Here is a 27,266-nt window from a genome sequence, read left to right as displayed (position 1 = left end):
GGAGGGGAGGGGGAGGGGGAGGGGAGGAGGGTGCCGTCGGCCGCGCCGGCAGGCAGCACAGGTGGCTCGAAATATGACGAGTCACCAAACTTTGGGAGCAAGGCCCGTCTCGATTCGCTGCGGGGCCGTTGCCACTCGGGTAGCACGGCACGGCACGGCACGGCACGGCGCACAGGCCAGAAAGGGCTGTTCGCCGGAATCGAGCATTTCACACTGTGGTGGCTGTGCGGGGCGACGCGCGTTTTGACTTGCCACTGTTTGGCCGGGAAGTACCTCCTCGCGTATCTGCACTGTCCTTTGACAAATTTCACTGCCGGCTCATCTGGACTGTTGGACGTCGAGGGCCGATGAGCAGGGTGGGGTGGGGCGGGGTGTATGTATTTCACACGAAATACATTAAAACTAAAATTTCGGTCGAGACATTTTTTGAGGGTCAGTTTTCCGAGAGCGGAGCTAGGCTGGTGACGGATAGAGCGGACAGACTGACGTAGTACGCGATGGGTAAGGAGAGCGAAAGGTGGATAGAGGGATAGATGTGCCCGCGTGATACCGGCACGCATAGAGAGGCCCAGCCTGGGCCCGCCTCGCCCCATGCTTGGAGGGCTCCGACAAAGTCAATTTCCAGCGAGGCGCCGCGATTGTAAGTGATACGCCGGGGTGGAGCTGGAGCTGGAGCTTGCCATGCTGTGCGTGTGCCCCGCGGGCCCGCGTCGCCCTCGCCGCCCGCGCCGCCCGCGCCCCGAAGGACGTCCGAACAAATTCCGTCCTTCGCATATGTGTGTGTGTCTCTCTCTCTCTCTTTGTGTGCGTGTGTGTGTGTGAGTGACCCAGCCGCCCCTCCCCCCCCCCCAAGAGTGTGTAAAAGGAGGGGAATATTTTTCAATTCGGTTGGTGCATGAAAAGTTGGAGGAAAATGGCCAAAGCCGTTTCAAAGCCACAACAGAATTTAAAACCCCTCGGAAGCCGTGAGAGAATCTCCAGGGATGCCAACTTCACGTGCGGCCGACCGGCCACCGCGCCGCACACTCTAAGTCTCTAAGCCAAAGTCGCTCACACTTGAGCCAATTTGTTGTGCTTCATCCCCCTGGAGCCCCTCCCGGAGTCGGCGCCGTTGGCCGTGGTTGACCGTGGTTGGCCACGGCCGGCGCGGCGTTTTCACACGGCCCCGCGTAGTTTCCAGGGTCCTGCGGGGATCCGGCCAGGGGGTAGGGGGAGGGGGAATGGAGTCAGGAGTGGCACGAGTAATCCGCGGCCCTCTCGCACAGTGCGCGCTGCGCGCCACGCGACGCCACGCGACGCCTGCAGCGGAAAAGGGACACCTGGCAATGCGGCGGAGCGGCGGAGCCGAATGCGGAACAAAAAGAATCCCCTCTCTCTTCCTCTCGCTCTGCCTCTCGCTCTCTCCGCGGCCCGAGGGTGCCCGAGGGCGCGCCGCGCGCCGCGCGCCACCGCCGCCGTGTTTGAACGCGCGCTGCGGGCGCTGCGGGAGGACTGGGACTGGGACTCCACTGCGGGCTGCGGGGCGCTGGGGGGCGCTGGGGGCTGCCAGACGCCAGGCCGCCAAGACAAAGTCGCCCTTCACGGCCTGCATTGCGGTGGATCCGGCCTGGCGCGGCTCGGCGCGGCTGCTGAGTGCAGCTTCATCACGACATCCAGACCGGAGTGCTGCGCTGCCCGCCGGGCCGTGCCGGATCCGGTGCGGCCGGTGCGGCCCATCCCCGCGCCCCGGTGCGGCCCGGCACGGCGGAGGCGTTTTTACTGGCGGAATAGAATCATCAGGCCTGTGGTTTATGGCTGGGCGGGGCGGGGCGCGGCGGGGTGTTTGGCGGCGGGGATTGGCCGCATCCCCTTTCCGCCCCGACGGCCCCAAGGGCCTCACCCTCACCCCGCTTCCTGCGCCGCGCGGACAATGCTCGCCCCACCACCATTAGCACCCTTCTCATCAACTCTTTCATCCTTCCCCCACCACCGACTCCCGGCGCTCCTCCGTCCCCCGGCCGCAACCTACCGCACACGGCGGCCTGGTCTAATGTAAGGGTTACGTGCAAGGGCCAGGCCGCCGCCACGCCGCCACGCCGTCAGGCAGCCGATTCAGAGGCCATCAACATAAAGGGCGGGACCGGCGGCCTTGGTTCGGGGCCCCACGGGGCACCAAGGGCTGTAAGCAACCCTCAGAGCATCCTGAGTACATGAACCCTTGCCCGGCGCCGAGTGAGCGAGCAAAAGGGAGCGGTCATGGTTGCGAGCGCCTGCGAGGTAGGCAACACATCGCGCTCCACGCACGGGAGGCTGCCGCGTTGCCTACCTGCCAGGCCGCCTGCGAGGTAGGCAACACATCGCGCTCCACGCACGGGAGGCTGCCGCGTTGCCTACCTGCCAGGCCGCCTGCGAGGTAGGCAACACATCGCGCTCCACGCACGGGAGGCTGCCGCGTTGCCTACCTGCCAGGCCGCCTGCGAGGTAGGCAACACATCGCGCTCCACGCACGGGAGGCTGCTGCGTTGCCTACCTGCCAGGCCGCCTGCGAGGTAGGCAACACATCGCGCTCCACGCACGGGAGGCTGCCGCGTTGCCTACCTGCCAGGCCGCCTGCGAGGTAGGCAACACATCGCGCTCCACGCACGGGAGGCTGCCGCGTTGCCTACCTGCCAGGCCGCCTGCGAGGTAGGCAACACATCGCGCTCCACGCACGGGAGGCTGCCGCGTTGCCTACCTGCCAGGCCGCCTGCGAGGTAGGCAACACATCGCGCTCCACGCACGGGAGGCTGCCGCGTTGCCTACCTGCCAGGCCGCCTGCGAGGTAGGCAACACATCGCGCTCCACGCACGGGAGGCTGCCGCGTTGCCTACCTGCCAGGCCGCCTGCGAGGTAGGCAACACATCGCGCTCCACGCACGGGAGGCTGCCGCGTTGCCTACCTGCCAGGCCGCCTGCGAGGTAGGCAACACATCGCGCTCCACGCACGGGAGGGGCAGGGTCGACATGAGCCCCGTCCCGATTGAGCCCCGATGACCTGAGCCCCGGCAGAGCCCCGGCCGAGCCCGACTCGAGCCCCGACTCGAGCCCCGACTGAGCCCCGATGGCCAGAGCCCCGACCTGAGCCCGTTTTGAGCCCCGACCTGAGCCCCGTTTGAGCCCCATTTGAGCCCCGCGCCAAAAAAGTTGCAATATGACGCAAAATCTTCACTAAAAAGTTCAAAAATGGAATTGTTTGGCGTGTGGCTTAAGTGGGGCTCAAATGGGGCTCAGGTCGGGGCTCAAACCGGGCTCAGGTAGGGGCTCTGGCCATCGGGGCTCAGTCGGGGCTCGAGTCGGGGCTCAAGTCGGGCTCAAACGGGGCTCTGGTCGGGGCTCAGGTCGTCGGGGCTCAATCGGGATGGGGCTCATGTCGACCCTGCCACGGGAGGCTGCCGCGTTGCCTACCTGCCAGGCCGCCTGCGAGGTAGGCAACACATCGCGCTCCACGCACGGGAGGCTGCCGCGTTGCCTACCTGCCAGGCGCTCTGCGGCTACGCTCCGCTGCGCCCATCTTAGAAAGGTGTGCCTTGTTGTTGCAGGTACACCATGGAGATGCAGTCCAACGAGTGGACGGTGGCGTTCTCGCTGCTCTCGCACTGGCTGTGCTACGCCAACAGCGCGCTCAACCCGCTCATCTACAACTTCATGAGTGGTGAGGCCGCACCGGCTTTCGTCCCTATCTGCCTCACTCCAACTCGTACGCGGTGCCCCGTGAGACGTAAACCGTTCTCTGTCTTCCTGTTTCGCAGAGAAGTTTCGGAAAGAGTTCCACCGCACGTTCAGCTGCCGCCTGTGGAAGGGCAGGGGCGCTATGCAGGCCCACGCGCCCAACACGCGGCCCAGCACGCGCTCCGTCATCGTGCACCTCGGCAGGCACTCCAACGTCGAGACCGTGCCCATGCTCATCGTGACCCCGGCCCGCCACGCCAACGGCGCCCACGGCGCCAACGGCATCCTGGAGGAGGAGGACTGCACCAACGTGTAGCCAGGCCAACACAGCGTGCAGTCGTCTCCAGCCGGACCAAGCCAAAGACTTTTTTCTCGATATCCAACGCGTCAAGTACAGCCTTCTCGAATGAAAGTTTATTTTTCTTCATGCCCTCGTGGATCAATTTACTTGCTGTAAGGATGGGGATCCCAGCGAATTGGATCTCATACACACATAGTGTTACTGTACATAATTGTTTGGAAGCCATTTTGATATGTCAAACGCAATGGTGGAAGACTACTGGTGGAGCGTAGGCTATGCAGTTGTAAAATTAGGATTGTACAGTATTATAGTGTAAAAATCTTATTTTCATTTGAAAAATTTCTTGACGAGGCGGGCCTGCGAGCACACAGAAAAAATGTGTTGCAATGTTATTTTTTTACTTTTTAAGGTTGTGAGTGTCACAGCGACAAAATCTCTTATTTCATAAAATCCTTCCTGGAAGTCTTAAAAGTATGAAAGTTGCTAATTTCTGCTTCAGCCACTTCATGTCGCCTCATGTGACACAACGTGGAAACGTATGCATTTTTCAAGTTGTAAAAAAATTGATCTAATGAACTTGCCTTTATGAGTTTCCATAGTGTCTGTGTGGGAGTTAAGAGAGACCACCTCTTAGATTATTTTCACGTGTGAGTTGAATGTGTTTTTAAACTACCCTCATGGGGTACATTTGACTAAAATGACGAATGACTTCGAACAGGTTGTGAACGAACAAAAGTGCGCAAGCGGAAACTTTGTAAATTATTTCTAAGTTTGGTATGAAACGGTTCGAAGCAAATCAGCCAGGTCTATGGCTAACATTCAGCTCAGAGTAAACGAGAAAGCTGAATGGCACCAGACGGAAGCAGGTCTGCCAATCTGCCGCTTGGTTTCTGTTTTAATAAACCAATCGTTTTTTCAGTGAAAAAGAAAAGTGTGTTCGTTCATTATCTCCATCGCCAGCAGTTGAGGCACCTGTTCTCCGCATGAAAAAACAATACCCCACACTGTTGAAATTACGGAAATGTGCTATGTGCTTAACGAAAACCACGATACCGCCCTTGATTGAACTGGTGTTAATTTACCCGCCAATCTTGGCGGTGTGGAGGCGTCGTCGTTCGGTCGTCAGTTTGTTCTATTTTGCTGCCTGGTGGCGGTGCAGGCGGTGCAGGCCGTGTCCTCGGTCACCGCCACGCCGCGCCACGCCTCGCCACGCCGCCGTGATCCGCAGTGATTACTCACACGCAGTGTAACGGCCACACCAATCAATCACGCCTCCCTGCCGTCGCTCCGTCTCTCTCCCACTCATTGGCAGTCCCACAAGGGTGCGAGAGAGACGGAGTGACGAGGCTATTCTCACCCGGCTGTTAGTTAGAATTTAAATTTTACAGAGTACACCCTCTCTCGGTCGGAAACCCTTAAATCCGCCCCGCTGCTGAGCCGTCGGGTGCCCCTGTCGTGAGATCCGAACAGGTATGACGACGCAAGCCACATTAGCGAAAGTACTGGTGCTTTTGTATAACGAATAACGAGGTCATTTGTTGCCTTCTTCTGGGAAAAGGGGAGTGGAAAGATGGCTGGAGTCCGAGGGCAAAAAAATCCCGGAGATAACGAATGCTGTTGTCGGCGAGCGCGGGCGCACTAACTGCTTTTGTTGCTGTTTGTACACTGTGAGGCCATGAAATTTCATCCGTTTCTAATATCGGCTGCAATTCGCTATGCGAAACTGTTGATGGCAACCAATGGCAACAAACTTAGCGAGAACCGGGAAAATCTTTGAACAGAGTCGGCCCCACACGAACCAAATGCACACGCAGGCTATGTGCTCAGCACGGAATTGTGCTCAATATTTACACGTAAATACGGCACGGCTGGTTGTACTACATGCAAATGGCATGCGTGGCTGTGTAAAGACAGTCGAGTGCGAGGGGCTTGACAAAAGAGGTTCCGCCTGGGACGGACTCGCTGGCCCAGATACACCCGCTGCTCCTGCGGCGGAGACGTGGACGTGGATTCGACGCTTGGAGGGGGCTTCACTTATCGATAGCCCAGTAGCGCGACGCGTGGCGTGGCGTGGGGCGGCGGGGCGGGGCGGGGCGGGCGGGGCCACGCGAGACCGGCGCGGCGACGCGACATCAGTGGACGCGCGGCCCCGCGAGCGGCAAGCGGCCAGCAGCACGTGTGTGACTGTGTGCCCGTGTGACTGCTGTGTGACTGAGAGACGGAGTGACTGTGTGACAAGCGAGGCGACCGGCCGGCTGGCCTGCACCGCTGCCTTACACAGGTAAGTCACTCACGACAAATTTTCAGTTTTTCTTCATTTTGCTCACTCCAGTTAGTTCCAAAATTTACTGTAATTTTACCCAAAACCACGCAGGAATCTTTTTTGAAAAAAAAAATAATTTATTAGTAGGGCTGGGTTTTAATAGCAGCTGCTGGCAGGCATTTTGACAATCGTGACTAGCTGAGTGACTGCGTGTGTGACAGACAGTCACTCTGAGCAGCGAGTCGTCATCACGCCGAGGCATGCCGGAGTTCACGGCGGAGCCATGTCTGCGTCGCGCTGCCGCGCATGCCTGGCAGATCCGAGCCGCGAGTCGCGGAGACTCTCCAGCCAGTGTCGCTCTGTCTCTCTCGCTCCGCCGCGGAACGCACCGCGAGTGCGAGGGGGACAGGGGGCGCTGTTCGGCACCAGCCTGCAGGCCGGGCGCCGCGCCGCGCCGACGCCGTGCATATTCAAGGGCTTTACCGGCAGGAATAATTGTAAGGGCGCCGCCAAGGTCTCGGGGCCGCCACACTCGCGGACTACATACCACATGGCTTGCCGCCCCGCCCCGCCCCGCCCGGCCCGGCACACCGTGCGCGCCAGGGAAGTTGGAATCTAGTAGTTGAGGCTGGGTGTGGAGCTGGTAGTGTCACTTGGCCCCGGCGAGACGCACTCCGATACAGTGGTCCGTCCCCAAGGCCGCGGCACGACGTGCTGCTAGCGGCCCGGCCCCTAGCTAGCAAGTGGTCCCGCCGAAAACCGCCCGCGAGAGTTTCGCCGGGCCCCGCGAGTGCCCGCGAGAGTTTCGCCGGGCCCCGCGAGTGCCCGCGAGAGTTTCGCCGGGCCCCGCGAGTGCCCGCGAGAGTTTCGCCGGGCCCCGCGAGTGCCCGCGAGAGTTTCGCCGGGCCCCGCGAGTGCCCGCGGGAGTTTCGCCGGGCCCCGCGAGTGCCCGCGAGAGTTTCGCCGGGCCCCGCGAGTGCCCGCGAGAGTTTCGCCGGGCCCCGCGAGTGCCCGCGAGAGTTTCGCCGGGCCCCGCGAGTGCCCGCGGGAGTTTCGCCGGGCCCCGCGAGTGCCCGCGAGAGTTTCGCCGGGCCCCGCGAGTGCCCGCGAGAGTTTCGCCGGGCCCCGCGAGTGCCCACGGGAGTTTCGCCGGGCCCCGCTATTGCCCCCGAGAGTTTCGCGCACCCGCGGCCTGGGCCAGTCCGAGCCTGAACCGGAAGTGTCCGAGTCGGACTCAAAGTCGCACCAGTCGGGGGTGCGGCGCGGCCGAGGTGCCGCAGGGGCCGCAGGGCCGCGGGGACGCTGGGCCGCCCCACCCTGTCCCCGTTTCATAGCGACCGCTGCCTTCTTCCTGCTTGCTTAATATCATCACCCTGGCGTGCACGCTCCAGTGACCAGGCGCCACCCCCACCACCCCTGCCACCCCCACCACCCCCGCCAGGCCCGGACCGCGGCGTGGTCCCCGGTGTCCCCGCGGTGCCCCGCGGCCAGAAGTGCCACAAGATTATTGCGCTGGAGAGGGCGCCTTTGATCGGGGGACTGATTTCCAGGGCTTCTCTCTTCCTCCCTCGCACCCGTACGGGACGCCCCAAGAGTGCGAGAGAGACATAGACACGGAGACGCAAGCGGCGCAAACGTGTCACCGGAGTCCGGGGAGGGCCACTGGAAGCTAATAGTCAATCTATCTCTGAGATGAGAGCGAAGATGCGGCGGCCAAGCTGCGCGTTTGCTTGATTAACTCTTTGGAGTCCGTTTACGAGATTCCTCTCAACGCGGAAAGCAGTCCTAAGTCCTAACTACCGCCAGCGGAGCGGGGCGGGGCGCGGCCACCTTCCGCTGTAGTGGACGATGTTCCCGCTGTGCTGCCCCACGGGGGCCACGGGGGCCCCACGGGGGGCGCTGGTCGCCCCCTTTTGGAATTACCTCCCCGGGCTTTTTCTTTGTCTCACCGCACCCGTCGCCCCTCTTCCTTGGTGTCCCTGCCACGCCACTGCTTAACCAACTTCCTGATTAGGTCCACGCGTAAGGCGGCGGCGCTAAGGCCGCAAGCCGGCAGAGCAGCAGCGCGGTGCTAATGACTCGTTTTTTCTCCACTTTTAACGCCCCTGCCTGGTCCTGTCCGGCCCTGCAGACTGCTTCCGAGACTCGGTTCCGTCGCGCTGACTCTCTCGCACTCATTGCCCTCCCGTATGGGTGCGAGAGAGACAGATAGAGAGACGGAGGCATTCTACCGCCTGGTCTCTGGCTCGGTGCGGGGCGGTGCGGGGTGGCCTGGCCGGGGTGGCTCTGTTGCAGCGGGCCGCACAAAAGACTCTGACTGGGTGAAAGGACCGAAAGCACACTGGAATCGGAACTGGGTACGGCAGGCCGGCAGGCCGCTGGACCTGGACACCGGAGGGGAACACTGGAGAAAGACTCTATTTGTATTTCACTGCGCGGTGACGGACTCCAGAGATGCGATCTCTCGGCGAAGGGGTTCTGGCGGCTGTGCTGTAGGTAGGATTGTCCGCCCCTGCAGATTGCAGCCGATTGCAGCTCTAGCCATCCTCCAGCTTCCAACACGATTTTTTTGAAACCCGCGGCACGCCCTTGGTCACAGTAGCGGGACTCTGTTGGCAGTCATTCGACTGTATCCGACGGCCTCGACCCACGCAACGCTACGCCGCCACGCCCAGAGCGAACCTACTCTGGAAAAGTGTAAACCTAGTGGGAGTTTGGAGTTGAAAACATTAATTGGACCAAACCTTTTCCGTTCTTTCTCTCTTTTCATTTTACTTCCGCGTGAGACGGCATGCTGATGAAGGGCGAAATAAGCCGGCCGGCCTGTAAATGAGCCTCGCGGAAGTGGCATTCATTCTCACTCCGTTTCGGACGAGACGATGAGATTCTCGGCGCCAGAGGGGCCGTCCCAGAGCCTGCATTCTCGCGCCCTCGAAAATACAGTGTTGCAGTCTTGCCCTGTGGGTCCCTCCTCACCTCTGATCGGACATCGGGCACCGGGTCAACTCGCCGCTCGTGCCACTGCCAGGACAACACGCGCACAGTGGGCCAGAAGACCGGTGGAGGCAGCCAAGACTCTAGACGCGTTTCGAGCTCGAGAGTCGCTCAACAGGACTCTAACCAAACGTGTGACCCCACCAATGGATTCCTCGTTCGGAGAGCAATCCATTGGTGGGGTCACACGTTCGGTTTGACTCCAATTTAGCGACTCTGGAGCTCAAAATGCGTCTCGAGTTTTGACCGCCTCCACCGGTCTTCTGGCCCACTGTGACGCGTCCGGTGGCACCGGGTACGGAGTGGCGGCCTCGGCGGCCACGCGGTCAAGGGCGCTCTGAATATGTGGCAGTGTGGCAGCGATATGCAGCAGCGCACCGCCGGCAGGCAGCCTCCGAACACGTCGCGCTCTCTCGCTCGCTCTCACGGGGCGTCCCGTAGTGCACGGTAACAACGGAACCTGGTTTTCCCAGGAAGCCTATGGTGAAGACATAAGCGATTTCCAGAGAGTTCCTGGGAAAATCAGGTTCCGCAGGAAACACTGACGCGTTTCGCCCTCTTACAGTACAATACCTGTTCCTGCCTCATTTGGCTAGCGGCGGATCGGATTTGCATCGGTTTGGCGGCCACGCCCGGTCCTACGGTGCAGCGGCACTGTCTTTGTCTCTCTCGCACTCGTGGAGCACGCTCCGTACGAGTGCGAGAGAGAGGTGTGGAATCAGGCGGCAGTGGCCATCTCCGCTTTCGATCAATTCTTTCCGAACACTACCGGCCCAGCGCCATCATTTTCTCTTTCTTTATTGTTTGACAGCGTGGAGCCATTTTTCATTTTTTTCGTCAACTCGTTCATTGTGCATGCTTCCCGCTCTTGAGCCCTTGACAGCGCTCGCGCCGCTCTCGGGTGGGGCACTGATTCCCAGTGTGCTCTGTCTCTGTCGCCCTCTTGGGGAGTGCTCGGCGTGCCGTAGGGGTGGGAGAGAGACAGGGCGACAGTACCGGCGCCATTGGGTCGGAAATTAGGCTCTTCGGACTTCCGAGCCTTTCGTCGTTCGACCGCGATGATGGCCGTGGCGACGGCGGCCCGCGAGAGAGTTGGCGACAGAGATGGAAGAGCGCCTGTCGGCTGGGAAAAGAGTTCCAGGTTGGAGCCATGGCTCGCGCAGGTGGAGGGCCGGCAAACCGATGGCCCCAGATGGGCCGCAGCCCCACCTAAGCCGGATGCCGGGCCGAAGTTGGCGCTCCTGAACCAAACCCCTACGAATTTTGTTTACGGCTCCGACTGGTGTGCCGGTTGACGAGGGCCGACCTCTCTGCCGGTCCTCCTCGCCGTGTTGCATCACGGGGCCTTGGTGGAGGCCTTGACGGCGGCGGCCGGCCCGTCCAGCAGCACGCCGCGTTCGGAGTCCACATCGACGTGCTACACTGGGAATACTAAAGTGCCCACCTTTCTAAAGATTGAAATCATGCACGCTCCATTGTTTTTGGCTCACGTTGGAACACCGGCAGGCAACGCGGTTTGCACTTTGGCTACCCAGGCCACACCGAGCCGGACGCACATGAAAAAGGCACGCCCGCCGTCCGTTGACATGGAATGCATGGCGTATTACCCCAGGGCGGCGTGCCGACACGTTAAAAATGGACGGTCCCTGGCGTGGCGCGGCGTGGCGCGGCCACAACGAGACACGGGACACGCCGCGGACACGCCTCGTTTGTTTGTGCGAGCCGCAATCAAGCACCTGTACTACTACACTGTGGTGTGCTCCAGTGAGCCGGGCCGTTTGAGCAGACGCTATGGACGCGGCGGGAAGTCTTTGCCGTGTGTGTGTTGGTGTGTGTACACACGTGTGGTGTGTGCGCGCGCTTGCGAGTGGCGTGACATCACGCATCGGTATGTGGTTTGGCCGGCGAATTCGCGTCGGCCTTTCCCGGCCACTTTGTTGCAGTAAAAAGCATTTCAAAGGGCTTTTCTGGTGGGAAAAAAAAATTGAAAGACATAGTAGTCCCCTGTTGCAATGGTCGCTTTATTCATTGATTTTATCACAAATCAAATCTGTATCCCCACCCCCTTTTTTTGCGCGCCCCAGAGGAAGTAGAACGGATAGCCGAAATAATGCAGCCACAATGTGTGCGCAGCCCACTTTCTGACAGCGCTCTTGGATCATAAATTGCACACCCTCCCCCGCCCCCTTTCCCCGCGATGGTCCAATGACCGCTGGCACCCTTCAATTGGCGGGGAGGGGGGGGGGGGGGTCAAAACGGAGTAGTGAGTCCACGGTGAGCAGCGCTGCCTATGCCTGTTCCGCGCCGGCCGTTCCGTTAACGCGAACGTGCGCGGCTCTTGGCGAACTTGGCACAAACAACCTTGAAACAGCAGGCAGCATGCTGCACCACCCGATTTCATGCAACAGCAATAACCATTCTTTTCCTCTTTCCCCGCGCTCCTGGGAAGGCGAGAGTGTGGCATGGCAGCACGGACGAGACCCATCTCGCGGCCACCCGGTAAGGTTCGCGCCGCGCCACGCCGCGGACTGCCTCGTGGCCGCACTCGCCGCACACTCCACAGTGCGCCACTGCTTGCCCGGCCGCGGTCTGCCGACGTCGTCGTCCTTTTGGCCGCTTTGTTGCTGAAATTCCTGCTGAAAAATTACGTTCGGGCTGGTGGCGCGGGAAAGCGCGGGAAAATGGAGGAGAGGGGGAAGGCGGTCGGAAGGTGCAGCGCGACGAGTGGGCCTGCCTGCCTGGCTGCCTGGCTGACTGCCTGGCTGGCTGGCTGCCTGCCTGCCTGCCTGCCTGGGTCGCGGCGCGGCCACGGCGGGCCCTGATATTTCTTGTGGCTCAAGGAGGACGAGACTAACTCTATTCCGTTGAACGGAAATAAGACTGGCAGCACCGAGCCGCCGAGCCGCCAACCTCGCCACAGAGCGACAGGGGCGGGCGGGGCGGGGGCGGGGTGGGCCTCGGATCAGCAGACTGACTCCGAGAGGCTGTTTCGTCGCTTCCTCTCACACACCTTCACGGGGCGCCCCATGAGAGCGAGAGAGACAGAGCGACAAAAACCACTCTCGGAATCAGTCTATGCTCGCTCCGTCTCGCTCTGCCTGCAGGCCTGCAGCCGCCTGCTTCCGTATTGTCACTCTGTCTCTCTCGCACCGTTAGGGAACGCCCCATGAGTGTGAGAGAGACAGAGACGAGAGCGATGGTCGGGCGTCGGGCGCATCGAGCGGCAGGCCAGCCTCGCTCACAGTGTGCCAGTGTGCCACACGCCGCTTGAGACGTTCGGCACACGGCCCGCCCGGCCATCGAGCCCAGCCTAGCCGCCCGGCCGCCCGGCCCTCGCAATCACGGCGTCGCATCCTCGCTCTCTCTCTCCCTCCCACCGATAGGCGACGCCCCAGGTGCGAGAGAGACAGCGCGACGACAGCGCTGGGGGAACGCACCTCGTTTGGATTGCAGCGTGTGTGTGTGTGAGAGAGAGAGAGAGAGAGAGAGAGAGAGAGAGAGGGGGGGGCTTTGAATGCAGGAAGCTGCACTCCCAGGATAAGAACAGAGAGTGCCTCTAGCCGTCGCCACGCCAAGCAGTGCCCATCGCACGCACCTACACACACCGGCAGCGACAGGGGGATGGGAATTTCAGAGAGGTACATTACGCTTTGTCCTCAGTGCAGCAAGCAAAGCAAGGCCTCACGACGCGTTTGGTGTACGCGTGTTCCACGCAGAGTACAATTTACACCGCGCTCCCTGCGTAGTCGCGGACACCTCAACCTCAGCGACCGCAGCCGTTGCCGCTCGAGGCTTTGCTTCATTCCACGCGTAACTACTTCCTCCCTGCCCACTGTTAGTTCGCCAACTTGTGTGCTGTGTTCGCAGTTTCCAGACCTTTCAGTGGATAACACCTTAAGCTCACGTACGGCAAGCAGTCAGCCATTACAGTTGTTAGCCCCCCACCCCGTCCTCCCCCTGGTCAGTGCGACGCCGCGACACGCGTTAGGCCGTCCGCACAAGCGGAAAATGTCCTATCTTCGTTTTGCACTCTACACAGCGGTCCGTTTTTAATCATCAGATGTTGTCCTCCGACTCGCCACGCCACGCCGAAGAGGCGGCGCACGAGGTCGATGACTTCGATCCCAAACACGCCGCTCTGTCTCTCTCGCACCCCTACGGGACGCCTGGTGAGTGCGAGAGAGACAGAGCGACGAGGCTTTTTTCGGAATCAGCCTGCAGCTGTGGCGGCGTCTGATCGCTTTCATGTCGGCAGCCGTTCCAACGCAGTGTGGCCAATAGTGCGCGAAGTTAAGTGGACGCCGCGCCACGCCGTGCCACGCCTTGCCATGACAGGCCGGTGCCGCGCGCTGTCGGGCAGTGTCCTGTCAGCAGACCCCGCGTTTTAGAGGGCGGTACTAGGGTCGCATACGTCCGCATTCGTTCGTCACATGACGAAAATCTTGATCGAAGACTGCACCCATGACTCGTGCCCGGTGTCAAGAAAAGGGAACGGCTCACATAGACAATCATCGTCAACTACCAGCACCACGAGTGCAGGATTAAAATCCATTAATTTTTTTTTCTGCCAAGGAAACGTGAATGACAGTGTACCCGTGGCCGGGGCGCTGGGAGGTCATGCCGGGGTCACTCGCGAGCGCGCGGCGGGTGGCCCAGCCCAGCCCGGCTAGCCTGGCTCAGCCGGGAGTGCTTCCGCCCGATATTGCAGGGTTTAACCTTTCCCGCGTTTTCGCCCACAACGCTCCCCGCCTACAGGCAGCTACGGGCCAGCTACAGGCCAGCTAGTACAGGCCTCCCCCTCCCCTCGCGGCTTACCGCTGTCTCTCTCTCTCATTACGGATGGCACGACAAAGACCAAAGCGAGCGGCGCGCTCACACGACGTACAAGCACGCCCCATAGACTGCCGCCTCGCCCCTCGGCCACAAGGAAGACCCAGCCAGCCACGCCAGGCTGCTCCCGAGCAATGTGTCGGCGCGTCGCTTCTCTCTCGCACCCTTACGGCGACTCCCCTGCAGAGCGAGAGAGACGGAGCGATGAAAGGGGAACCAGGCCCCACGCGCCACGGGCCGTAACACTGTAACAGTGTCGATTAATTCCTCCACGTTACTCCAACTTTATGATTAGGCTGCCATGCTTCGGGTCGTCCTCCCCGCTCCGTCGCTCTTTTCACCACATCGCTGCCGTTGGCCGCCTCGCCTAGCCTCGCCGAGGGTGGTCGAGGGCGACGGTGCTGCCGTGCCCAGGGGCCGAGGGCATTGCGCGTTGCGGACGGTCAGGCACGTATCGGAGATAAGACACCAGACTCATTCCGGAGGGGAGGTCCCTCCCTCTCTCTCGCTCTCAGCGTGCCCAGGCGTGCCGCGCGGGTGCGAGAGAGACAGACGGCGGCCCCGCTCGAAAGCCGCCTGCAGGCTGTCATGGGGAAGGTGGCGGCGGCGGCGCGTCCGTCAAGCACCCACCCATTTTACCCCGCGCCCGCGGGTGCTTATTTTTCTTATCTCTCCCATTCTTCTTTCTATCTCTCTCTCTCTCTCTCTCTCTCTCTCTCTCTCTCTCTCTCTCTCTCTCTCTCTCTCTCTCTCTCTCTCTCTCTCTCTTCAAAACTCGTCGCGTCACATGTGGCGCGCGAGAGAGTGCGAGAGAGCATCGCGTGACGTGAGGGGCCGTGATGGAGGCGGCGATTCATCGGCTACACAATCGCGGGGCGGGGTGGGGGCGGAGGGGCGGGGCCGCTCGAGCGGCGTGGAACGAAGAGCAACGCAGAGCCGAAGAAAGGGCGCAAAGTGGCTGCCTTGCCTAGGGCTGCCTAGGCTGGCGGTGAAAGGGTGAAAGGCGGTGAGTTTAGGGAGTGCAATTCCGCCCCGGCAAGCCGGCCGCGTCGGGGGAGACTAGACGCGGCAAAATACGGCCGCGCAACGAGTAGGGTCCGGAAACACGCTATACTTTCAACAAACAAAAAAATCACAAGAAAAGAAAAATTTGTTTCAACACTTTTTTTGACCTGACCGAGACGTAACCAGATTTTTTCACATTCGGGGTGAAGGGCTGTCGCAGAATGATACGCGGGGGCATCGTGACGACTTTTAGTTGTCCCAGAAGTTGTCGCCTGCCGACGACCGACCGGGTGCGCCTGGTTAGAATCGAGGAGGGGTGCATGGAGATGGGAGGGGTGGGTTGAAATGCAAATGCAGCGGTGTCGCCAGGTTCCTTTGCCTGTACACTGCTGTACACTGTGCCGTGCCGCCGCGATCTCTAGGCGCACCCCCAAAGAGACGAGTCTCCCCTCGATGGAGCAGTGTTGGCGTCCAGCGCCTTCCCCGCGCGTTCTGTTGTGGTCCTGCTGTGCTGTGCCTGTTCTAGCTGTTCTAGGGCTCTGCGCATATTCCTCCTCCACTGTGAATGGCCCTACTCCATGCTCCATGCTCCCACTCCCACTACCCACCCTTCCCTCCCCCTTCATGTTTTGAGCGTATAATTTCTCATACCGTCCGTCGCCGTGCAGACACGTGCAGACTGTGCAGACGACCTCTCCCCCTCCCCACCCCCTCCCCCTCACTTCCTCCCCTAGCACGTTGAAAAGCTACACATATTTTTCTCAGCTGGATATATCGTAAACTATGTTTAGTTCAGTGTAGTCTGGGATTGTCTCGGGTACGTCTTGTTGACTCTATTGTGATCGCGTGTTTTGGAAGCTGAATCAATGCGAAATAGACGAGAGCGCGGTGTTTGGATTGTTTGTCTGTGAGCATCCGACTCACCACCCTCGACGATAAACATATTGTTGTTGTGAATGTGTCGAAATTCCGTTGGAACCATTCTGCTCATGAAATTAGTTAAATGTGTGTGCAGTATCTCATTAGTGTAGACTTACTCGAAGAGACGAACTAGTTGCATTTACACAGGAAGCGGTGAAGCACTGTTGGGCAGTATAACCTGCCGGAACCGGCGAAAGGCAAATTTGACTCTGTTCTGTCTGCTACCCTGCCATCTCGTTGTATTCCAGTCATTTTGAGTGACTCTGCATCTAGATTTTTCATTTAGAGTGCTCGTTTTGAGTGTGGCGGAAGATAGAGCTGTTTTGTTTCCATGTTTCGACTTCTTAATCGTTGTGAGCTTTGCATGTCTGTAACGTCTAGTTTGTTCATAGTTCACGTACCTAACAATACTTTGTTTTGCTTTTTCAGAATCCAACATGACGTACGACGACTTGGTTAACCAGTTGGGGGAGTTTGGTCGCTACCAGAAGAGGATCTACATTCTCCTATGTTTGCCTGCAATATCCTGTGCATTTCACAAACTTGCTTGGGTTTTTCTCGGCCCAAAAGCAGATCATAGGTTTGTCCCATTTTCACTTTCCTCCTTGATTGTATAGCAAAGCAAAGTTGATTGATGTTTTCACTTTTCATTATCCAGATGTCAGCTACCATTTGAATCACCAAATGCAACATACAGACTTGCACCAGACATTTGGAATATGTCTATACCATGGGACTACAAGTTTGGAAATTTCTCTTCTTGTGAAAGATTTGATGCTACTTTTTCGGATGAATATTTTCAAAATGGCCAGCTACCCACAGAAAAAGTAGCATGCTCTAACTGGATCTATGATCATTCCAAATATCAAAGCAGTGCAGTTATGGAAGTAAGTAATTTAAATGACACTGTTGTTATTTTTAGTTTTGAATTTATCTTACTATCTCCTTCTCTTCTCTGCAGTGGAATCTTGTATGTAATAGTGCATGGCTTAGAGCAACTGCAGATTCTCTTTTCATGATAGGCGTCCTCTTGGGATCTATCATTTTTGGAGCTCTTTCTGATAGGTAAAATATCTTCCTTTATAATTTATTTTTGGCGTCTTGCACCCGCACTTTTACATTTGTATCTGTCTAGATATGGTCGGCGGCCTATATTCTTTACATCTTTAGTTCTTCAAGTGGTTGGAGGTACCTTAGCTGCTATTGCACCTGAATTCATTTCATTTGTTATTGCTCGAATGTTAGTTGGGGCTACAACTTCAGGAGTGTTTCTTGTTGCCTATGTCATTGGTAAGATTCAATTTTAATTTACAAGTTTTCTAAAAGTCTTTCCATAACATAAATCAATGATATATATATATATTTTTCTTTTGCATCTTTGAATTCTCCTTGTAGCACTAGAAATGGTTGGATCCAAAAAGCGTCTCATAGCTGGAACAGTGTGCCAAATGTTCTTCTCATTTGGCTACATGTTGACTGCTCTTGTGGCATACCTAATCACAGATTGGCGACATCTTCAAATTGCCCTGACTTTACCTGGTTTGGCATTTATGTGCTATTGGTGGTGAGCACTTATCAATAATTACATTCAGACATTATTTGACACCAGATTTTCAATTGCTTTTGCTTTTGTTTCTTCTTCTATTTAAGGTTTATCCCTGAATCTGCTCGTTGGCTGCTCACCAAAAATCGCAATGAAGAAGCTATTGAGATCCTCCTAAAAGTTGCCAAAGAAAACAAAGTTTCCATTACAGCTGAAAGAATACAGGAACTCTTAGATCAAGATGATGATGCCATAGAAACTGGCAAGGAAATGACTACCATGGAATCAGGCACCCCACTGATGAACAAAGAAACTGTTCAAAATGGAGTTGAGCACAATGTTGAGGAGGGTAAAGATCCCCAAGAAACTAAGATACTGGCAAATGGGGTTGGTGATGCTGAAAAAAAGTCTGAGGAGACATCGAGCCCTTCTGTTCTGGACCTATTCCGCTACCCTAATCTCAGAAAAAAATCTCTGAACATATTTTTCAGCTGGTACGTCAAATCAAAGTCACTTTTCTGTAATGCTTTTCTTTTCCTCTTTAGCAATCTATTCTTTAAAAAAAATGTATTTTTCCCCCTTTTTTTAAGGTTTGTTAATAGTGCTACATACTATGGACTCTCTTGGAACACATCAAACCTTGGAGGCAATGATTATTTAAATTTCCTTGTGTCTGGTGTGGTTGAAATTCCTGGTTACATAATGCTCCTCTTACTGTTGAATCGCTGGGGCCGTAAAGGCACATTGTGTTTAGCCCTGATTGTTGCTGGTGTAGCTCTTCTTCTAACATTATTAGTACCAGCTAGTAAGTGGCTTGTGATTTTTGATATTTGACTTGACCAAAGAAAGGATAGTGCTGAACCTCCTCCTTTAACTCACTATTTTTCTGCAGACACTGATTGGTTAGTTATCACTTTGGCTATGATTGGAAAAATGACTATAACTGCTTCATATGGGACACTCTACATATTTACTGCAGAACAGTTCCCAACTGTTATTCGAAATGTTGGACTAGGAGCAGCATCTACATCAGCTCGAGTTGGAGGAGTGCTGGCACCATATTTTAACTTGCTGGTGAGTTAGCTTAAATGTAGTTTCAGACTTAATGTACCTGATTGACAGTTATGATGATAATTACTTTGGTTTTGCAGGCTGACTACTGGCGTCCTTTACCTCTACTCATTTTTGGATCTCTCGCTCTAATATCGGGTTGCTTGGCTTTACTGCTCCCAGAAACTCTGAATAAGAAGCTACCTGAGACAATAGCAGATGGAGAGCAATTTGGAAAGTAAGAGAAAAAAAAAGTATTCATACAGTACATCATTTGGAGGATTGCCAAAGCTATCTGTTCACTTTAAACAACTTTCTATCTTATCTTACAGGAAAGTGAAGAGCCCAAAGCATTCACCTTCTGCTGAAGCCAATGACAGTTAACTTAGTGGCTGTCTTCTTAGAAGTCTCAAGTTCAAACATTGAGCAAGCTGATGATTTTTATGTTGTTGTTGTTTTAGTAGTAAGCTTTCAATATCTCATTTGAGATTCCGTGAGTGGTAGTGCCGTATTTGAACCAAAAATCTGTGAACAGTCATTGTGCACCTGACAAACTTAGTGTTCAAATTGGACTAATGTACTGTAAGGAAGAACATTTGAACTTAAGACTAAATGACAATATACTTGTATGTTTTATACATTGACAATATTGGTTTGACATTGGCTGCATTTAAATGTGTATGTCTAAATAGATTTTCTACAACTTGTGCCTTGTGGCATGAACCAAACTAAATTAGTTTACTAGAATCTGTTGAATATGAGCCAAATCAGTATGACTTGCACAAAGTAGTCCAGCTACTATACCAAAGAAACCTGATAGATTAATTTCAGTACAACTTTTAAAATTTTAAATAATGTGGAATACTATTTATTTATTCTAAGCATGAACTTAAGTGTTTTGTATTAAAGCTTTTATGCTTTTCTGAGCAGCTAAGAATGAAATGAGTGACTGCTCTTCCATATATTCTCTGTACTTTTGTTACATTTTTGTATGCTCTCAAACTCTTTATTTTTAACTTGTAGTAAATATTATTGATATTTTAATATACATACATCTCTCCAGTGTATTAAGCCAAGAGAAAGAAAAATGTATTGATGCATGACTTTTTTAAAAAGGGACTTTTTACTTAAATTGTAAACATTTTGCTAAGCTATTTTGAAAAACGATCTCTCTTTCAATGTGTTAGACAAAATATTGACATTATGAACCATATTTGTAATCAAACTGACAACTAGAAACTAAGTTGTGCATCGCCATGACCTCAAGTAATTAAACTGTTTCAATTGCAACCAAGTGGGCCTGCTTTTATGTTTCCTCGTGTACTCTCTCTGCTCCCTAGCCCGGAGAGCATTGCTTTAATGGGAAATTGGTTGGTTTCACAGTTAACATCAACTTGTACATACAAATTTTATTTTTATATCAATGAAGAGAATCATATGCACAGATGTGCCTTAACTCTGAAGTATGAATTAAGATACTTTTTTCTTCTTTGCAATCCTATTTTCATCATCATTAGCCTCTTCTAAAATTTTAGGCACAATTGAAATAAGTTCTTCAGTTCCAGGCTTATAATCATTATCTGCCCAGTAATCTTTCAATTTTCTCACAACCAGTGCCATTTTTTTAGCTGCAAAAGGAAAGTTTAAAAATAATCCCATCTGATCTATGTACACAACAACCACCAAACAAGTACCTACTTTGAGTGACATGGTCCTTTAAATCATTCCCCGTAACAGGCAGCCTTGGCATGGTCCATTCCTTCATTTCCTCAGCCAACTTATGTCGGCCATTATATCTTAGAGTTTCAACGCACCATTGTTGAACATCAGACAGTTTGAACTTAGTGTGCAGCATCAGCTTTTGAAATGGTCTGGAAAACAAAACAAACTCAAACGTTGCCACCCTCAGGTAACAAATGTGCTGCATTCAATTAATTACTTACAACAATGGCTTCTCACTCAATTCTTCCCCTCTATTAGCTACAATAAAGTACGCTAATTCTCTTTCAAAAACAGACAATTTCAGACGGGAATTGAGAGTTATTGCCTGTTAAGGAAAATAAAACCAGTTTAGATCCTGGCAACATAGTAAAATGACACAACATTCTTGAGAAAATTTACCTCAGACATATTATTCAAAACTGCTGCCAAATAAGAGACAGGGTTCAACTGGAAGTCTTTTGTTCTATCTATTACATAATGTAATTCATCCATATTGTGTTCTTTGGGGAGACCTGTCAAGTCAAGATAATACAGTGAAGACAGTATCTTGGTTTGTAAATAAAAACTGCACATAAGAGGTCATTGATGACAGTTCCAACAAACCTATGTAAGGGGCTATGCCAATTTCTAACATCTTGCACAATATAAGAGGGCCTGAGTTTCCAGAAATAATGAGTCGAAGCTCACTCCAGATCCTTTCTCCTGCTATTTTATTTAACCCTTCAAGATTAGAACTTATTACATTAATGGTTTCCGCATCATAATCATGTGGGTCACTTGCTATCCGTCCAAAAAATCTAAACCAAGAAGGGCAAAAACAACAATATTAAGCAATTTCCACTACTGAAATGAGAGGTAATTTAATTTGACGAACATCATTATTCATTACCTAAAGTACCGAAGTATCCTCAGATAGTCTTCCCTAATCCTGTCCTCCGCATTTCCAACAAATAAAACTCTTTTATTCATAAGATCTTCATAACCATTAAAATAGTCATACACAGTGCCATCCAACCCTAAAAGGAAAAGGATTTGGTTACAAACCAGCCATGTGACAATACTGCAAAAAGTTACAAAATTAAAATTTTCTTACCTAGAAACATAGAATTGATGGTAAGGTCACGGCGATTAGCATCAAGGAGCCAGTCCTCTGTAAACACGACCTTCGCATGCCTGCCATCAGTTTCAACATCTATCCGTAGAGTTGTTACCTTGAACGGTAATTAATGTCATGAAATATATTTGAATTAGGTCAAACCAAAAGGCAGCAGCATTTTCATACAATTCAATAGCACTCACTTCAAAATTTTCCTTGTCATTTATTCGAGGAGTTATAGTACCATGACTTTCACCTCTCTGGTTGATCATGCGTACCTCTTCTTTTGTAAACATTTCTCTCATCTGATCTGGAGTGGCTACAGTTGCAAAGTCGAGGTCCTTGGGTGCCTTGCCCATCAGCAAATCTCTACACAAAAACAGAAAACAAAATTTATTTCTGTAAACAGCAATAACTAACAGTCAATGTAATTTAACAACTGCCCTTACCTTACTGCGCCACCAGCAATACGTATTTCATAGTTGTACTTCTCAAACATACTAACCAGAGATTTCAGCTCTGGTGTAAACAGAGCCTTAAACTCTGGACTGTCCAACTTCATGATGATAGGATCGATTCTAGGTTTAGATGATGACTTATGACAACTCAATACATGCGATCCTAAGCAACCTAATCGACTGCTGCGCACCTTTGGAGCATGAAAAGAAATTAAGATCTATTCAATTTTGAGTCAATGGTTCAATTAAGAAAGAAAATTTTGAAATATATAAAATGGATAAGACAGAAACTGATGTTTAAAATCAGTTAATTGCTGGAAATATCCCAACAACTTTGCGAAATGAATAGATGGCATCCTAACCTCACCCATGTGTTGTCTAAGATAATGATGCAACAAATGAGACTTACAGAAATAGATGTAGAAAGGCCAGAAAATAATTTAATCATGAGTTTTCGGGAAAAGCACAGCATGCCCACTGACAGCCCTTGTAAAAGAAATAATCAGTAAAAGTAAAACATGAATGCAAAATAACAGCCCTCGCTCAAGCAGTGCAGTAGCCAAGTTCTATTGTTTGGATGGAGTATCAACACAAACAGACTAAATTTAAATCTATCATAACATTTCTCGCAATGTGACCACCGCTTTTAAAACAATGCATTTTGCAATAAATATTATGTAATATTCTATGAAAGTAAAGAGCTGTAGGCGCGTTTCACGGCGTTTCAGGTGAGTCGCCGCTGCTAGCTACTGTTGTCCAGCCTGGTACCGCGCCACGCATTTCCATTCAAACGGGATATCAGGGACTGCAGCAGGGGCCGAAGTATATGCGCCTTTGTGTTTACAGTGGTTTATATTTACGCATACCCGGGAAAAGAGCGGCTCTGGAGCAATTGAGCAAGTTTCGTCACCTCCAGTTCAACTTTATTTTTGGGTTTGAGGTGAGCCATAGTTGTTGTAGAGTTGCAGTGCGGCCGCAACACTCGACCGGCATGCTCAGCTGCCGCTTTTCAGGGACAAGGGGCAGAAGCGTTTCATGGAATCAGACGGTTTAAAAATAATGTGCTGTTTTATTTAATCCATAGAAGAGCCAGTGATCCTGCATGACATTGCTTAGAAGCTGGGAGCACCGTATTCGGCGGCGGGAGTGATGATGCGGGCGGGTGCGGGGGCGGGGGCGGCGTAGACGGGGGCGGGGGCTAGGAGCGGGGCAGGGGGAGGAGGGGCGTAGACGGGGGCGGGAGCGGGGGCGGCGTACACCGGGGCGGGGGCCAGAAGAGGAGCTGGAGGCGGCGGCGCGTAGACGGGCGCGGGGGCGGGGGCGGCGTACACCGGGGCGGGGGCCAGAGCCGGGGGCGGGGGAGGCGGCGCGTAGACGGGGGCGGGTGCGGGCGCGGCGTAGACTGGTGCAGGTGCGAGAACCGGGGCCGGCGCTGGAGCGGTGTAGACCGGAGCCGGGGCGGGGGCGGCGTAGGCGGGGGCGGGGGCGGGTGCCGGTGCAGCGAACACGGGCGCCGGGGCGGGGGCGGCCGGAGCGAGCACGGGGGCGGGAGCCGCTTCGACGGCGGGGGCGGCGTACTGTGGCTTTGCACCCACGGCGGCCACCAGCAGGACGCACGCGAGCACCACCTGGGGCGAAAGGGACAATGGCTCATTCAATTTCTGTTAAGATAGTCAGGGCAAACTGTGAAGAAAAATAGGCGGTATTTGAACCCGAGACTCTTGGACTCAGAGAGGAACTTACCTGGGAAACCATGTTGTCGTCTGCTCTGCTCAGTGGATGGCTGAGAATGATGCTCTGCTCGGAGGCTGCCTGGCTTTTAAGGAGAACGGGCAGCTCCGTGATGAAATGGCCGTGCAGTGGGGCGGTGCAGTGGGGTGGCAGCCGCGACGGCCAAATCTACCAAGCCAAATCAGCACCTGTATCTCCAACCCCATCTGTGGCCCTGGAATCTGAGCCGCTACACGTGCCGGCGAACGGGCACCAAACGGGTGCGAACGCAACGAGCCGCACTCGGTACTGGGCCATGCCCGCATGCCCGCTGCAAGTGTGTGGCTGCGGGCCGGTCCGGCGAGGATTCGGTTTGCACAGTCGGCGCTGAAATTCAGTAGTGTGATCCGGGCATTAGGCAGAGGTTTCGGCCTGTTCTCATGGTAATGTTATCTTATTAAAAAAGGGTGGTAATATTCCATTCCTAAGAACTTTTTGAGGAAAAAATCAGTACTATGAGAACCAACTAAATTTAAATGTATTAGATTTATTTTAGCTGCATGGCTGGCGTTGGCACTGTTGTTTGTTACCCCTGTTCTCAGTTTCACCCTTTCCCACCCCACCTCGCTGCCTGGCCTGCCGGGGCCTTCACTGCGAATTTTGGAACCTCCGGCCAATCAGGTCTTGAGGTCCCTCCAACACAGCATCCCGGTCAAAAATTGTTAAATATTTTTCGCACATAAAATTCCCCACACGGCAAAAATCTGTTTTCCCACGGACTCCCGCCCGGAAACCGCCTTTGTCTTGACTGCTACCTCGGAATACCAGGAACCGTGTTTGCCGTCGATGTTTTTCACAGTGAACATCCCGGCGACTATTTTTACTGCGCTGCATTCTGACGTAAATTGAAAAGCGAGTTTGGCGGGACTGTAAGCCGGATTGATGCTGCCGATAAGGGCCCTGTCTGCACGGGCAGCACGAAGGTCGCGACCGTGGTCGGCCTGGAACCGGACAGGAAGCCAGACGACCGCAAGAACCGCCGGGGAGGTGGAGGCTGCGCACCGCGGCACCGCCACTCCGCCCCGGAGTGAGAAATAAACCTCTGCCCCCTGGCGCACTCGTGCGCACTCGTGTCGCCGGGTGTACACCACGACTCTCCATTTTTATGACGCCACGTTTCCGACTCTCCGAAGGCATGGCCATTATTTGTTTGACGTTAATTCTGAACTAAATTAAAATTGGCACACAGTATTGTGACGGGTTGTGTATGAGTGCGTAGGCTCTGTCCTCGCAATCTATGGTGGTGTGAAAATGAGGAAAGCACGAATAGCTTCAGTGGAATCCAAGAAGTTTATTTAACGCTGGCAGGTATCAGAGCTGCAACACTGCAAGAGGGCCGGGCCGTCGCGGTTGTGTCTCGGGCAGTCCCGGGTGTCTAGGGCCTGCTGCTGACGCTGGAGCGGCGGCGGCCGGCGGGCGCGGGGTGGAACACGTAAGCCCGCTGCACGGGGTCGTAGTGGTAGATGGGCTCGGGGAAGGGGGCGGGCTCGTCGGCGACGCCGGCTTGGAGTCCTTGCAGTCCCTGCGGGTTGGCGGCGACCTCGGGGGTCACCACGGCCAGGACCAGGACCACCAGGAACAGCATCGCCGCGGACCTCTGCGGAGCAAGGGGGACGCAGTCAGTGGAGTGGAAGCGGAGGATGCATTTCACGGCGCGGTCCGGACTGCGGTTTGCGCCGGCATGGAGATTTTTCGCCTCGATGGCGGCTGCCGCCAGCATCGCTGAAACGGGCGATCGATTCGGTGAATCTGGCGCGGAGTCGAGAATCGAATTAAACGTCTCCCATCCGCCGAGGCTGCGGCCACGTTCGAGATTGCGGCGGAAGAATCCGCTGGGCAGGGATTACTCTTGAATGGAAAGGGGTTACCGTTACCGTTGTCTAAGTAGTAACACTTTACATAAAAACAGTAAATTTTGTGTTCGCTCTAACTTAGCCGTCAGAGCCACAACACGGCGCGGCGAAAGGAGGAAGGCAGACGCGGTGACTCGCCACGGGATTACGAGACGCAGGAAAAGAAATAACGTTTTGGACGCGTTGCTGTGGTGACGAACGAGAGCACCTACGCGTTGCATTTTAGAAATCAGAACCCTCGTGGAGAAGCTCACCATGATTACGACTGGGGGACGACGGGGACGTCGGGCACGCACTCGGCGCTCGCTCTGCGGCTGCACTGGCGAGCCACCGCACTGGGTTGCACTTACACGGGTTGCAGCACGCAGCCACGCAGCACGCGTGGGCGGAGAGGGGCGGCGGCTACAGGGTGGCCTGACGGGCAACCTTCGCCGCCCCGGCCGCCCCGGCGATGTAACCGCGGTGGCCAAGGCATGGCCAAGGCATGGCCAAGGTGAGGCAACGGCGGGCAACGCCACGCCGGGACAGAGCCAGATCATCCACAACCACAAAGCCACCATCGCGACGCAGGCTGTTGGGGGCCTTTTCGGCAGAAATGCTGCTTGTTTTTCTAAATGACGTGCACTTGATGGGGTGGCACATTTAAGGAGAAACAACAGTTTGCTCTAGGTAAACCAATTTTCAATCAATATAATGGGAAGTGATCAAGACCAGAGAGAGCAATCTCAAGTCAGCACAGTCAGACAAGTCGGCCCAAACCACCGTCTATGTTTTGAATAGCTTTGCAGCAAGACTGCTGTCAAACCAGAGCATGAAATCGCACTCCGTAACAAAAGCATGCTAAAGAATGCGAAAATGTTAGAGCGCTACGAGAGCAACTGGTGGGAACGCGGTGGTCCAGTGAAAGTCGGGCAGCGGGCGGGGGGAGGGGGTGGGGGCTGTTGCCGGTCATGCACATGCGTGAAGTGGGGCGTGGCTGCAATAACAACAAAAACATTCACTCGTTACTGAGCACTGACCACATGCCGGATCGATACCAAACAAGGTTTTAAAAGGTTTCTGTACAATTTAATTCTTTTTAATGCGAGATGAGTCGCAAGAAAAAGGCAAGGGCTGGCAGGCGCAGTCCGTTGGTGGCCATCTTGCGTCAAGTCTTCAGATCTCTATGGTCCTTTTCACCTCCGAAGGACTTGATCGCCTGTGGCGTAGGCCGGCCCGGCACACTCATGTGCGCAGAGTCAGCTGGATTGCCTACCCACCACTTCACAGGCGCTCGGAATAAAAATTAGTAGTTGATCAATGACGATAGTTCATCCAACAGGAGAAAACGTGCCCATGTTATTTCTGCGAATCACAGTGGCAACGTGTCCTGCTAAAAATGAAGGCACAAACGCGAGTGACAACATGGCGACTAACCTGGCGGCGACCAAAGCAGCTAACCCGCCGTCAGGCCCCGGACACCGTGCTCGTGCTCCATCCTCTGGATTGCAACCCTCCCCGCTGAACACACAGGGAGTCTGTGATCCTCTCTTCTCTCCTCTACCCAGCGAGTGCGAATGTTTTCGGGGCCCTGAAGCGCCTGCAAAGTGACGGATAGGCAAACCGCGTCTGCTCCACGCGGACGTGCGTGGCGGGACGGCCTATCCTGCAGTCCGCAGGCGTCAGGACGCCTGCCGATAATCGTCCTGCTGCACCGCATTCCTGTTGACGCTTTTCAGATATGAGGCACAGTTTTCTGGCGCGAGACGCGCCCCGCGTTGCGGCGCTGCCGGGC

At 54.5% G+C, this 27,266-nt stretch overlaps 3 protein-coding genes across 6 annotated transcripts in view; 2 read left to right on the top strand and 1 right to left on the bottom strand.

The window, feature by feature from the left end:
- Positions 1 to 4,096, top strand: part of LOC117643454 (orexin receptor type 1-like) — a 34,075-nt gene extending 29,979 nt beyond the window's left edge. The window contains exons 6-7 of the mRNA XM_034382371.1: positions 3,557 to 3,669; positions 3,767 to 4,096. Coding sequence (XP_034238262.1) covers positions 3,557 to 3,669; positions 3,767 to 4,002 — 349 coding nt within the window. The 3' untranslated portion in view covers positions 4,003 to 4,096. The remainder of the gene's footprint in view (positions 1 to 3,556; positions 3,670 to 3,766) is intronic.
- Positions 4,097 to 6,129: 2,033 nt separating this feature from the next.
- On the top strand, positions 6,130 to 19,887 carry LOC117643571 (organic cation transporter protein). 4 transcript variants are annotated; one of them, XM_034382528.1, is made up of 11 exons: positions 6,130 to 6,268; positions 16,430 to 16,580; positions 16,659 to 16,887; positions 16,962 to 17,065; positions 17,136 to 17,290; positions 17,396 to 17,564; positions 17,651 to 18,037; positions 18,134 to 18,348; positions 18,436 to 18,617; positions 18,695 to 18,831; positions 18,926 to 19,887. In XM_034382528.1, the coding sequence occupies exons 2-11, from the start codon at positions 16,438 to 16,440 to the stop codon at positions 18,975 to 18,977; spliced, it is 1,773 nt and encodes a 590-aa protein (XP_034238419.1). In that variant the 5' UTR covers positions 6,130 to 6,268; positions 16,430 to 16,437; the 3' UTR covers positions 18,978 to 19,887. The 4 variants fall into 4 exon arrangements, with proteins under 4 accessions (XP_034238419.1, XP_034238416.1, XP_034238418.1 ...); XM_034382525.1 differs by lacking the exon at positions 6,130 to 6,268 and adding an exon at positions 15,755 to 15,896; XM_034382527.1 differs by lacking the exon at positions 6,130 to 6,268 and adding an exon at positions 15,938 to 16,084.
- A 98-nt stretch (positions 19,888 to 19,985) lies between these two features.
- Positions 19,986 to 22,453, bottom strand: LOC117643572 (CCA tRNA nucleotidyltransferase 1, mitochondrial). Its single transcript, XM_034382530.1, has 10 exons — positions 22,279 to 22,453; positions 21,861 to 22,060; positions 21,615 to 21,780; positions 21,409 to 21,526; positions 21,205 to 21,331; positions 20,919 to 21,112; positions 20,715 to 20,827; positions 20,537 to 20,640; positions 20,292 to 20,464; positions 19,986 to 20,221 (listed from the first exon to the last, which is right to left on the bottom strand). Exons 1-10 carry the CDS (start codon positions 22,339 to 22,341, stop codon positions 20,064 to 20,066), a joined length of 1,416 nt encoding a protein of 471 aa, XP_034238421.1. The 5' UTR covers positions 22,342 to 22,453; the 3' UTR covers positions 19,986 to 20,063.
- Positions 22,454 to 27,266: the final 4,813 nt, after the last annotated feature.

Source organism: Thrips palmi, unplaced genomic scaffold, assembly GCF_012932325.1.
Source record: "Thrips palmi isolate BJ-2018 unplaced genomic scaffold, TpBJ-2018v1 HiC_scaffold_17, whole genome shotgun sequence".
NCBI classification, from domain to species: Eukaryota; Metazoa; Arthropoda; class Insecta; order Thysanoptera; family Thripidae; genus Thrips; species Thrips palmi.
Note: the sequence above shows the minus strand (reverse complement) of the source record. Positions and strands in the feature narration are given on the sequence as shown.

Coding starts and splice junctions, on each gene's coding strand:
- LOC117643571 (XM_034382528.1), top strand. CDS start 16,438: ATGACGTACGACGACTTGGTTAACCAGTTGGGGGAGTTTGGTCGCTAC. Junction 17,565..17,650: donor GCATTTATGTGCTATTGGTG/GTGAGCACTTAT, acceptor CTTCTATTTAAG/GTTTATCCCTGAATCTGCTC. Junction 18,349..18,435: donor AACATTATTAGTACCAGCTA/GTAAGTGGCTTG, acceptor ATTTTTCTGCAG/ACACTGATTGGTTAGTTATC.
- LOC117643572 (XM_034382530.1), bottom strand. CDS start 22,341: ATGCTGTGCTTTTCCCGAAAACTCATGATTAAATTATTTTCTGGCCTT. Junction 22,061..22,278: donor GCCTTTCTACATCTATTTCT/GTAAGTCTCATT, acceptor CATGCTCCAAAG/GTGCGCAGCAGTCGATTAGG. Junction 21,332..21,408: donor CATCAATTCTATGTTTCTAG/GTAAGAAAATTT, acceptor TTTTCCTTTTAG/GGTTGGATGGCACTGTGTAT.